Source organism: Danio rerio, chromosome 5 (assembly GCF_049306965.1).
Source record: "Danio rerio strain Tuebingen ecotype United States chromosome 5, GRCz12tu, whole genome shotgun sequence".
In the NCBI taxonomy this organism is placed as follows: Eukaryota; Metazoa; Chordata; class Actinopteri; order Cypriniformes; family Danionidae; genus Danio; species Danio rerio.
Window position 1 is genome coordinate 70087202 of NC_133180.1, and position 13740 is coordinate 70100941.

The window sequence follows — 13740 nt, forward strand, 5'->3', positions numbered from 1 at the left end:
TTAGGGGGTAAAATAAACACACTGATCTGTTCTTGATCTCCTCTGAACATTAATTCACTAAACCATATCCAAATAACCATATTCAGCTGGCATTTGATGTAGGTGGTGTTTCTGGTCAAGTAATAAAAAAAGAAAAGCTCTAAAAAAAGGTTAAAGGGGTCATCTTATGTTTTTTCACACTTTCAACTTCCTTTAGTAGGTGATGTTGCTGTTTAAACATGAAAACAGCTGGCAAACTTAAAAAGTCCACTGCTAAGGAAGTTCGTCTCAATATATCAATATAAGTACCGTTTCTGAACTCCCTTCAACACTTTACAGTAGATGGTAGTATAAGGTTTTCAGTCTGGAAAGGTACTAGTGCTGGCCGTTGAATCGAAGATGTTATCCATGCGCATTTTGGCAGTAAAACCAGCTCTGTAATCAGCTGTAAATCTAAAGCAGTGTTTACTATAAAGAGCCAAAGTTTACTGACAAGCTATGCAAAAGAATGTGGAAGATTGAATAGGCGTAATCCTGAAACTGATGAGAACCATTCAGCAATTTTACAGCTGTTTGCATCGCTTCAAGGATGAACTATCACTAGTTGTTGTTGTTGATCTGAAAGCATGTGAAATATAACATTACATTACATTACTACAAACTCACCTCATAACTTCAGTCAAGTGTTTGAAATAAACCAATCTATGAGTTGATTTCTATAGTTGTGTTTCTTAGTCAGGGGCCTACTACTCAGTAGGTACTGCATTTAAATTTAAACGTACTACTTGGCTGTTAGAAAAGTATGTTCTATATCAGTGGTTCTCAAACTGTGGTACGTGCTTCCTTCTAGTGGTACGGATAGGAATCAAATATAACATATGTACATGCTACATATATTTCAAAATGTATTAAAAATTATTTATATATGAATATGATGACATATAGCCTAAATTTATGAGGTCCAGGCAACATTTCCAGGTGTTGATGAGTTGGCTATTATATGTTTATAACACTTTTAACTTAAGTACAGGAGTTTTCTTTTTACTTCTTATAAACAGTAACTTATCATTTTTACCGTTAAAATCACATTTTAATTTAAATGTTGATTTTTGGTTTCATTTGTTTTTTTACATGTAAGCGCAGAACAGTGTTCATGTTCAGACTATGTGTAATATTTAAATGGCTGACACTAATAAATATTCTTAATAATAGTAATTCATCTGCCACGTTTTTGAACTGTGGAGAGTTGTAGCTGCTTTACTGGGCCTACTATGGCTACGCTACTGTATTTCAGTACTGCCCATGGTACTTGGAGAGACAATTTTTTTCTGAGGTGGTACTTGATGAAAAAAGTTTGAGAACTGCTGTTCTATATAGTATAAATGTGAGCAGTATGAATAGAATTTCGGACGTACTACATCCATCATTTTGGTCACGTGACCTACCCACGTAAGTTGCGTCGCTTCACTCCCATTCATAAATTCTCTCGTGGTGCATCATGGGATAGCACTGTGCATGGGATGCGCACTTCAGAATCTCGCTGGAAGTAATAGATCACCTGGGTACTTCTCGCATACTGGTTTTCAAATTTTATGAATTCGGAAATACTACTTAGCTCACATACTGATTTTAGCGCACTATATATTATGGAAGTATGAAGTTTCAGACGCAGCCATGATTAATCAGTAAAAGCAGGTCAATCTTCTTTGTTTCTCGTGCCTCTTCTTTATGGCATATTTGCCCTCTGGACTTTGAATGTGATTTAGTTGTGAATAAAACGTACACATTCTATTGATTAAAACTGCTATATGATTTCTCTAACACTTTAAGCATATATTTGGCTTAAAAAATTGTTTTATATAATATTTATATATTCTGTTTATTCATATTGTGGGATATAATTGATTAACTTACAGTGCTAAAGCATACAATTTATTTTATCTCAAAACTTTGTCTTTTTTTTTCTCTTACAACTGCAATACGGACTTTATAACTCGATTTATAACTCGATATTGCGATATTTAAATTGTCGGTGATTAAAATAGTTTAAATTCCATATTTAAGGCAGGGCCGGACTCGGACTCCTTTTCAGCCCTGGAGTTTCAAGCCTTAGACCGGCTCACCTCAGTTCATGACTGACTATATTAAAATAACGCCATTTCCTATTCAGTTTCTAATGACACTACCACGTCTTTTTCAAGAAAACAGCTGCTTTAAAACATCAAATGTTCAAGAACCTTAACAGTATCATGTTTCTTAACAATAAAAATGAAAAAATGAATAAAAATTACTCAACGGTGAGGTTTGAATTCGGGTAGGCGGCGTAACACAACGTGCTGACATCTGGACCACAACGGTGCTGTTGCTGTTGCAAGAATCTTCACCATATTATTACTTTCTATTGTTGGCTTAATCTTTTTTACCCCTTTTTAGATTTCTGATCAAGTTATGTCAGATTTATTAATGTAGTGCATCATCTGATTTTCATTGAGCAGGTGTAATATTCATTAATATTAATTATTCGAATTCTTTTATTCACTAAGGTGCTGCTGTTTAGGGTCGAATGATAGCTACGTCATCATTAACCTGCACGCTGCATTTGCTCACGGGGCAGCGAGAAAATAAATAAAAAGAGTGGAGCTGCAGCAAAATAATGAATAAAAAAAGTGAGGCTATGGTCAAATAAATAAATAAGCGAAAAAAGAGCGACTGCTGAGAGTGCAAGCAGCTAGGGACACTGGCCCTCGCGGCCAAAAAAACGGACCAGCCCACCGGGAATTCTCCCGGTCCTCCCGATTAGCAAATCTGGGCCTGATTAAAGGGCACCTATTTTACCCTTTTTTCAAGATTTCAGATAAGACATTTGTGTCTCCAGAATGTGTCTGTAAATTTTCAGCTCAAAACAACCATCAGATTATTTATTATATCTTTCCGAATATTAGAATTTTCTGCCCTGAACACATTGTAACTGTTTTTGAGGCCTGCGCCTTTAATGCTAGTTTTCCCTGCCCACGTTCCCACATGCCTGTCAGAGTGTGCCTCAATCTCCAGCTGCGTCAGATAAATAGCACAGTGACAGACATGAAGAAAGCAGATCCCAAGTAAGAAATGAGAAATACTACAGTAAGAACTTTCCCAATGATTATTTTATGTATTTGTTGTGGAGTTAATTAAATCCTTTCTTCAACATTGAGTCACAAACAATGTTGTCACAATATTCACACACACACACACACACACACACACACACACACACACACACACACACACACAGCGGACACACACACAGTGCTCATTTACCTTTGTGCTGTTTTTGCATGGCAAATGTGACAGGATACTGGTTAATATCTACTGCTGTATGGATATCTGTTATGTTAATGTACAAAATGAACCTGATTTAACGTCCACAAACTGGGATTAAATCGTCTTCTTTTATAATTGTACTGACACGCAGCTGTGGTGATAAAGACGGTAAAATCGCTGTAATTAATTACAAACATGCACTGTTTTTAAAAGGTTTTAAACTTGTAAAACTCATTCTTGATCACATCTGATGATGACTGATGATCACCGAAAGCTGATCAGATCTTTTAATCCCAGTAGCTTTGCGCACGTCCTGTCTTGTTTACATGCTAATACGCAGCTGTCAGTCAATTCGATGGGTGGGGAAACCGCACTCCTACATCACGATGTGGTGGGCCTCAAAATGGGAGGTTTTGGGATCAAATTTCCTGATTTTAAAAATAGGATCTATTGTCTTTATATCACCCCAATTTGACTGTGGAAACACTACCTGCACACAGTTCTGTCCAAAAGGCTTTTTTCATCATAGGTGCATTTTAATACAGTCATTAAATACAATACTGTAGCTCCTGGTCAACTATCGTTCAGACTCAACATTGTACATCTTGCGATGTTACTATTGTGAATGCACACATTGCGATATCGATGCTAAAACGATATATTGTGCAGCCCTACCGTAAAGCTTGCTTACATTTCTACAATCTCTCAAACGTAGCATCATATCTGTTTAAGAACTGACTTTGACCTCCACCCAAACCTGCTGAAATGGCACAGCGGGCTGGAGCAACCTGTTCCATCCTGGACGCTAACCCAACATATCGATCGTTTCTGGGAGCGGAGTGCATTGGCGATGAGCTGCAGGACCGTGTGTAAAGAAGCAGAGGAGACACCTGACTGGGAAAGATTTTAATGGACTCTGGCAGGTTCCTGTGGCCATGTCATTGTGCATAAAGTCAGCCTGCCGAAGCGCTCATCTCCCCACAGGAGCAACACTATAGCCTCCCAATCTGACTGACTTCTACCATCGCTTGGCGCTCGCTTGATTCATTACGCTCTGCGTGGCTTTTATCAATCGCCTGCTCATAACGTCTTCAGGGATTGAGTATAGATCCTCGATCATGATACAAAGAGTCCTAGCAACTTTCATATACATGACAGCGGATATATGTAGGTCATGACCACACTGGGAAACTATAAATCTCGATGGAAAGGCACTGAAGGTGCCGTCTTCCAACCTGACTTAACATATCGGTTCAATAATTGCAATTCTGCTGAGCAGAACTTAATGCACAAATGAGAATGAGAATGTATGACTACCGACAGGTTACACAATGAATATTGTCTGCACAATAACAAATATAATGCAAAAACACAGAGAGAAACATATTCATGTCAATGCCCCCTACTGAGGCTTTATCAAGCAATCGGACATTGACATTTTAGCTTATATATCCTTATAAGGCTTATAAGGATCAGCCCTATATTTCCCTATAGGCTGTCTTTTCAGTATTCTGCTGTATGTTCAATCTATATAAGAAAGAGCATAAGTCTTGAGGCAATAATGCCACCTAGTGATATCATATGCCATCACATCAATTTTACCATCAAACATGTGCGTCTTTAAAGTGTAAATCGGTGCATTGTTCGCGTTTTTTTTTAAATCGCAATACTAAAAGCCGAATGCGGTTGAGAGTCGGTCCCCTCGTGGCCATCAGAGAGAGATTTCACCCTTCTTACAAGACTGCAAAATCTCTGCAACACACAAGCAGAGCATCAACTCCAGCCGATGATGTCATCTCTAACTGACCCATCCCCCATCCGTGAGGAAGATTCAGTGCAGATTTGAGGGTTTGTGCACTGAAGTACCTCAATGGTACTGATTAAGGTATGCTGAGAACATCCTCTCCTCATTTTCTCAGTCAAAGCAGCCCAGAAGACATTTTATTTTTATAGGGACTAAAGAGGTGCAGTGTATTTATATGATATTTAAATACAGGGCTCTTGTAAATGACTTCTGGCATTGCATTTTGACAGATTAAATTTAATTATATTGTAGGTCATCAACATGCATGTAAAATAAAGTGTGTATTAATTTAAGGCATGATTGTATAAGACATTTATAAGTGTTAACAAAATAGATAAAGGAATTTTTGAATAAATACAATATTTAACATTTTTAATCTTATATTATATAACCATAGGTGTGAATATGTAGACTTTTTTAAATAAAAAAATGTAAAATATTATGACAGTTGAAACTACTTTCCTCTATTTTAGTACATTTTGTAATGCAAGCTGACATTTCAACAGCAAAAACTTATCAGATGATCCTTCAGAAAGTATTATAATATGCTGATTTGGTGCCCATATAATGTATTATTATAATTCTTATAATTATAATTATTATTATTATTAACAAATGTAGTTTAAATGTTTGTTATAAAATGTTAAGGGCCAACAACATTTAAATATATTCACAATGTACATTTTTAAAATATGAAACTGTGTCACTTTAAACAAAATAAACTTTGCTAGGAAAAAAAAAAAATTAGTTGCTTCTATAAATAAACAATATTTCCCATTTCTCATTTTAACTTAACATACTAAAATAACATAAAAATAAACAAATACTAGAAGCTAAAGTTCGTTGACTAGCTTTGATTTTGGATTGAGAGAGCCAACGTGACTTCATTTGGACTGGGAATGGCAGTTGGCAGGAATCACAGCGGTTACTAATGGCGAGTTCAGACTGCATGATTTTCAAATAGTCGTGTCACAGAAGTTTTTACACCGCTTGACTATCTGGGCTAGCGTTTCATCACTGCTTAGTTTACACTCCAAGATGGATCGGCGACGGAGTTTCACACTGCTTGACTTTACAATAGGAGAATCGCAGACAACTTCGTCCAAACTACGTCTCACAACCAAAAACATGTAGTATATATTTTTTCATTAACTACATAATGAGAAGGAAGCCTTTAATGGGGTAGAAAATGTACATATTTGCTCACCTGGGTTTGAAAGGGAATTAGCAATTTCTCTTTTTTTTTTTTGACACTGTTGGGATATTGCTCAGATGACACGTCAAACACACACGGGTGCTCCTGCCAAATTTGCATTAGTTTTTCCTCCATTTCTTGGGTCAAAACAAACCAAAAATTAAAGCTTTTTAACTTCTCCCCCAGCCTCTCGCTGGCCTGCAGGTACCCATGCTAGTTAATGCTGCAGTCTCATTGGCTGTAGGTAATCTCTGATGTTATTTTCAGTCAAAACTCATTTCACACAGCATGATTTGGATCGCCGACAGATCCAGATATTTAGCACGCCAAATATCTCACAGGCATCGGTGACTCATTTGCGATTCTTTCAGATCACTTCTTTGATAGTTCATACTGTGTGATTGTCCCTCACGTGCACGAGCACCGATTTGCCTGTGATTTCAGGCATTTGTCAGCGATTTCTCAACACCTGTCGGCGAGTCAAAATCAGGGCTAAAATCATGCAGTCTGAACTCTGCATAAGTGGTTGCAAGGCAGTTGGTAAGTTGTTGCTAAGCATTGCCAGTTGCTAACATAAACTAAATTGACAACAACTAGGCAAGCCTCACTGACATGTTTGATCAAATCCTAAGCATTATAGCATGTCCCTGCTGAAAAAAACAGCTTAAACTAGCCTAGGCTGGTTTTAGCTGGTCAACAGGCCTGGTTTTAGAGAGGTTTTGACCATTTCCAGGCTATTTCCAGCCAGGTCTTAGTTGGTCAGGCTGGAAAATGTCCAGCTAAAACCAGCTTGACTAGCCTGGTTTAAGCTGGACATAGCTGGTTTTGGCTGGGCTCCCAGCCTGGCAAGGCTGGTTAAGCTGGTTTTAGCTGGTCATCTCCCAGCCTTAAAAGCTAAGACCAGGCTGGAAATGGCTAAAACTCCTGTAAAACCAGGCTGGTTGACTAGCTTAAACCAGCCAATCAGCCTAAGCTGGTTTAAGCTGTTTTTTCAGCAGAGGTTGTTGCACTTATCTAATCATTTGGCTAATACCTGCTGGCATGTGTAGCGCACAGAAAGTCCTGCTTTGCTAGCATGAGTCAAACGAGCCAATGCACACATCTCTACGATGTTCTGATGTTGAAATATTGCCATTTTGAAATGGTTGCTAGGTTAGTCTATTTTGTTGCTATGGAGCTGATTGACTGCTTAGAGTAATGATACATCAAAGCCGAATGATATAAATCATCCCTGTTTATAAAACAAATATTTTATAGTAATAAAAGCAACAGTGGGCAGCTGGTTGCTTTTAGTTTGATGGTTCGAGCCTCGGCTGGGTCAGTTGGCATTTCTGTGTGGAGTTTGCATGCTCTCCCTGTGTTCGCGTGGGTTTCCACCGGGTGCTCCGGTTTCCCCCACAAGTCCAAAAACATGCGCTATAGGTGAATTATGTAAGCTAAATTGTCCATAGTGTATGCGTGTATGTCCTGGTCCTCCAGGTTGGGGGTTGAGCGTTGGGCTAACGACCCACATTGTAAAAATGAGCTGTTACAAAAGACCAACAAAGTCCGGCTAAATATCAACTTCGATATAAACGGTCCTGCATAAGTAAGTAATAAAAGCAACAAAGACAGAAAATCCTTCACTAAAATTAACCTGAATATGCAAAATATTAAATATCAAATTAAATATCAAAAAATATTAAATATAAAAATTCTAAATATTAAACATCTGTAAAATCATGATATATTTATATAAATATTATAAAATAAGCCTGTTATATATACAGACTCTCATAACTATACGATAAGCATTTAATCTGTGAGTGAAATACAATTTTTAAAAAGCAGTCTGGTTTAAAAGATCTTCTGCTTTCTATCTTTTGATGTCCCTCTCCCACAGTAAGCTTTGGAGATCAGTCTTCCTCAGCACTCTTAGTTCTCTGACATTTAAGATGATATTTGCACCGCACTGAATGTAAGCCTATCACCTCATGTCTCTCCTCGGGCCGTCTGAGGAGAAAGTCTCGCCTGTGAGAGGTCTCGGCTAAAGGATCCTTTTGTTATTTCTCGCTGCAACCCAGAGCGCTCCAGACATAAAGAATAAAATATACGTCTGGACATCAATGAATAATAAGCTGTTGTTTGAGATAATAAAGATGCTCGAGCTCCTTCTTCCTTCATCATGTGCCAAACTCAGCTACCCCCCGAATTGACTACAGTTTCATGTCCGTAGGTCTTTTTTTGGGACGTTCTCCCATATGTACGACGTCCCAGTGTGAACCTACCTCCACATACATGCACAAAAAAAAAAAAAAAAAGTCATTAGTGGGTCTGATGTTTTCTTTGGATCCATACTCGGCTAATGCTGATATCACTATAAGTGGTCTTTATGTCTTGAAAGAATGTATAAAAACAACCACACTTTTGGACGGATTTTACTTAGGGATGAAAAGAGACAATGCTGGTTTTAGCTCAATCCTGCCAAGGAAAACAGCCTTTTGTCTGTGACAGATTTAGTGTTGGTCTACAGTCGAACTAAGAGAATTAGCGACTAAAATTGCATGAACAATTTTCGTTTTAGTCCAAATTAAATTGGTACGATGGATAAATATAAACAGCACTGTAAAAAATTGCTGGGTTCCACATAATCGATTTGTGTTGGGGCAACATGAAGGAATTAACTTATTTGTTTTTGTGAGTTTAAGTTGATTGAATATAAAACAATTAAGTTGTTTCCAAAAAATGTATGAATTGTTGTTTCAGCACATTTTAAAAAAGTCAACCAAGGCTCATTATTGATATGTACCCCTGCATACTTTTTTGGAGAGCGCCAAATACATCTAAGGAGCTATGTTTTTTTGCAATTTTTGTTTTCACAAAGCCACCAGAGGCCGATGTGTCGCTCCTTGAGATCTCAAATTCTCTCACAAGCGACATTTGTGCCTGCTCTTCTTGATTAAATCTACCAGAGGCTGCTTTTGACTGACTAACTGACTGACTCCTCCTTCCCTAAACCCAACCAGTTTTTTCAAAAGCAACGATTAACCAGCGCCCACCCAATTCCCTAGTTCAAATCGACAGTGTTTTTCAAAAAGCAATCCAGAAAAAGAAAACCTCTCACCTGATTTTTACTACGCTTTCAGATTTTACCACATTCTTACTCTGTTATTTCTTTCTTTATTAAATTTTTTAGCTTTCATTTTTGTCTTATCTGCTTTCTGGAACCGTTCTTTGCTGAACTCGAACCCCATCGTCACGGTCAACTCCTTCTCAAGTCCGCCAACATACATGACGAGCTACTGTGCAAACTGGTTACAGCGGAAAAGCCATCTAAATGGAGGTAAGGGAACAGCAAACATCTTTTTTTTTTTTTTCAAATTGATTTGTGTTGGGTAAACATGAAGGAATTATGTGGAACCCTGCATTTTAACAGTGTATGAAGGTATCATGAACTTAAATGAACTTAAATCAATTAAGGTAGCTTAATTGATTTAAAAAAAAATAAGTAGATTGAACATAAAGCAACTAAATTGTTCCTTGAGAATCCTCAAGAATTGTGTTGATTCAGTTCATTTTAAATATGTATTTTAAGCAAAACAAATTCCTAAATAACATGTTCATGAACACAGTGAAATAATCTGGACTCCATTCTAAAGTTCATTTCACACTGGGATTTAATCGAAAATTTTCACGTTAAGATAAATATAACTTCACATTCATAAAATCACAAAATCACATTCATACACAGCCTCAAAAACTTGTGTCTATCATCTAATTTGGATCAGGGTCGATTTTTTGAAGCAATCCAAAAACAGAGCCACTCTACAAGTAAAAACCAAAATCTAGCTGCATCACACACCTTTCTCATATCACAGTTGGATGTGTGTGCAGTACATACCTCTGAAACACTGCCAGTCTCTGTTCAGGTTCAATTCAATGGACACAATATTTTTTTTTATACACAAGCATCACTGCATGAAGATTCTGTTTTGTATTGTGGTTTTTTCTCACAACGGATTCAGTCAGATCTATATTTACATGTCTTCTCAATAAATGTTAATCTATGTGAAAGTTTTCAGTCCAAATGAGAAGTCGATCTGAATACAAATGGGTTATTTGGATGCATGTACAAAACCTTAACCTTAAAAAATGCTATTACTTGAGAACTCATGAAAAATTTAGAAGATGTGTAGAGAGAATAACACTAAAAGTGTTGTGTTTCCAAAGAATGTACTATAGAAAATGCTTAAACATACTGTATTTTTATGATTTTGATCAATATTGTGTTCATTTTTTGGCAAAAAGCAAGATGGTTCATTTGGAAGAGGACTGAATTCCTTCTTTTAGTGCACACCATAGTTCTAGATGGCAGCTTTTATAATTATTCTAATAAACCCCACAATTCTGCTGAGCAATCATACAATGACCGTTTAATCAAATCTGCAATGTGTAAACAACCCCCCAAACTCTGCTGTTCATCTTTCATTTAAATGATTTGACAGGAAAATAAGTCAAACATTGAGGTTTAGTCTTACACACTTTGGAAAACTGGCCAGCCACAAGCGAAGTAGACCAAATGACTCACAGGATATTTAACATGAGAGATGTGGCATATGAAAATGGAAAAGGACGCATGCCTGATAGACATAATGTGTGTGGTGACAAGAATGAGCATCTGATTGATGTATGGCTGCTTTTCCTAGGTTTGTTTAGGATGTAACAAAGGGGAAGTACAGATGCGGTGTCAACCGGGCTTGCCAGGGCAGTACCTGTCACCATAAACAAATTCTCCTCTCATAAACAATGAAATAAGATCCTTCCTTGGACTTACCTGCGGTTCTGTTTTTGCTCTCCTGATTGAGCATGGATGGGGAAAATCCAGTGAACGTGGAGCTGCCAAAGCTGCAAGCAAAAAGGGGTTGGTTAGCTGCCATCATAACTGCAAACAGATATAAATCGCACGAAAAGCGAATCTCACGGATCCATGAGCGTTTTAATCTTGGCGAAACTTCTAAGCGTCTAAATTACTCATTAAATGCAGTTAAAGGTCATGAAGAATGTAGTTATGCAGAGAACATCACAAAAATGTCAGATATGGGAAGACCGTAGAGGAATCCCGCCAAACATAATGTTATGATATGAACAGCTTGTGTTTATTTTCACAGCATCGGTATAATAAGGAAAAGCTGGATTTACAAGACCGAGATGCATGACAACCTCAAGGAAAAGATCTCAGGTATTTATTCTGAGCTTCAAAGCTGCAAAATCTGCCTTCTTTATCGCTCAACTCTCATAAAGTTAGGAACATGGCCCACCTGCACCCCCCATCTCAGGCGTATTACACACTGATCTATACAGATTCAAGTACAACGTGTACCCTACTTAGCCAATCAAAGTTATAGTCACAGTGTCCTAGCGTTAATCATAATGTAATTGAATGCAAGGCCCAGAAGAGCCTTGGGTGCTTGTTTGAGAATGTGTGCTGATGGTTTGCATTTCATAAATTTTATGTGCATCATCTGAAAGTAAATTAGATTGCACAAAATAATCACACGGTGCTGCTATTCAAATAGACCGTGGCCATTATGAGCAGAAGTATAATCAATAACAGAAAACAGCCAAAATTGCACTGATACCCAATGAAAGTTCACAAGGTTGATCTTTAGACTTTAAATTCACATTCACACAAACATCACACAGCACTTTTGCACTTTGTGATGGAAAAAAAATCCTTGTACAATAAATCTATACTCTTAATATGTGTTATTTATGTCCTGAAAACCTGAACATATTATCATAAAACCATGATTTACCCCACCACAAACCAAAAAGCCATGTGTCATTTACCAGTTTTTATAGTTAAACCATGTTAACCACAAATTTCCGTTGTTGTTTTGCTACACTAGTTAGTCAGACTTTACCCATGGTATTTGTAGCAAGACTGGTTATACAAATGGCTATTTTTCGTATGAAAAGAGTAGCAGCACTTAACTTATTTAGAATGTGGGCTTATATTTAGAGGAAAGTTAAAAAGATAATATTGCACTTACCTACACAATAATGCCAGTTACTTTATCTGTTTGTAAATATTTCATCTACGCCCTCCGAGTAATACTACACAGGAACTCCCCTAAATGATTCGTTGTTTTGATTCAAAGACTCGTCAATGAATGAATCGAGGTTTGTAAGACTTTTCGCCACCTTGTGGTTTAAATAAGTAAACTGCAGTCAGAGAAAAAATGTGCCGAATTCAACTGCTTTCGGCGCCATGTTTGAACGGTCAACGTGTCGTCAGTCACTCATGGATTATGCCACTACATTACACGGTAATTCATTCGAGTTCCTTTAAAATGTTATTCAAATTGATGAAGAAATGTACTTTTCACTAGTGAGAATGTGTTGTTTTGTGTTTTATTAGTTTTTTAAACTTCAATATGGTAATTGTAATGTGTTAGCTAACACCCTTGTCTTTTATTAACTTAGGAAAATCAACTTAAATTGTAAGCAAAAAAATGTATTACATGGCTCTTACATAAACTGCACCATAGTTTTATATGCAATGCTGCATACTTTTTTCATTTACTCACTCTTCAACTTGTTCTAAACGTGTATTACTTTCTTTTTTCAACTTTCTACAAAAATAAGATATTCTGAAGAAGACTGGAAATCTGTAACTAGTTTATTCCATATTCGTTTTTTCCTGCTATGGCAGTCAATTGTTACAGCTTTTCAGCTTTATTCAAAGCATATTTAGTTTTCTAGAGAATAAAGAAACACTCATAAAGATTTGAAACCACTTGATGGAGAGAAAATAGTGACTAAATTGTAATTTTTGGGAGAACTATCCATTTTAAGCCTGTTAACCACAAATTGACAATTGATACACTAACCATGTTATTTGAAGTAAAACTGTGGTTATACAAATAATAATCTGCCAAAGAACAAAAAGGCACAGTATTACAGTGAAAACTCAGCCTTGAGATTATTGCACTTGGAACACTCATCAGCCAATCACATTAGAGTGAACAGTTACATAAGGTTGTTTATGGCACTAAGAAAAATATAAGAAAAAAAAAACACTTCCGATAGGGCATCACTTCCAAAACTGCTCTTTGGTCTCTGCTGGCACTTTTATTTTCTAAAGTACAGCTTGTTGTAGATCATGTTTTCTGACAGTTAAAGCATTACCTTCCTACACACATCTGAGTTTGACGTCTCAACAGCAAGATTACGGGAACAAAAAATCTGAGAGAATGTGTTGAGGCTACAATATCATATCGCAGATCCATGGAATTCATTTACAGTCCCGAAGTATTGGGCAACAATACAAATTCTAATCTTCAGCATAATCATCTCACATTGCAACATTTTTCTGGCCCAGATCTGGCCCACACAATCAGCTTTTGCTTGGCCCACATGCCATAGTGAATTATGGTATATGATTGGACCAAGCCTGGCTTCCATACAAGAATCAAAC

At 37.1% G+C, this 13740-nt stretch overlaps 1 protein-coding gene across 2 annotated transcripts in view; it reads right to left on the reverse strand.

Annotated features, from left to right (window-relative positions):
* Window positions 1-12417, reverse strand: part of pappab (pregnancy-associated plasma protein A, pappalysin 1b) — a 252884-nt gene extending 240467 nt beyond the window's left edge. For both annotated transcript variants that reach the window (XM_073949695.1, XM_073949694.1), the window contains exons 1-2: window positions 12314-12417; window positions 11095-11165 (exon numbers count right to left, since the gene is read on the reverse strand). In XM_073949695.1, the coding sequence (XP_073805796.1) occupies window positions 11095-11128 (34 nt within the window). In that variant the 5' untranslated portion in view covers window positions 11129-11165; window positions 12314-12417. The remainder of the gene's footprint in view (window positions 1-11094; window positions 11166-12313) is intronic.
* Between the last annotated feature and the right edge of the window lie 1323 nt (window positions 12418-13740).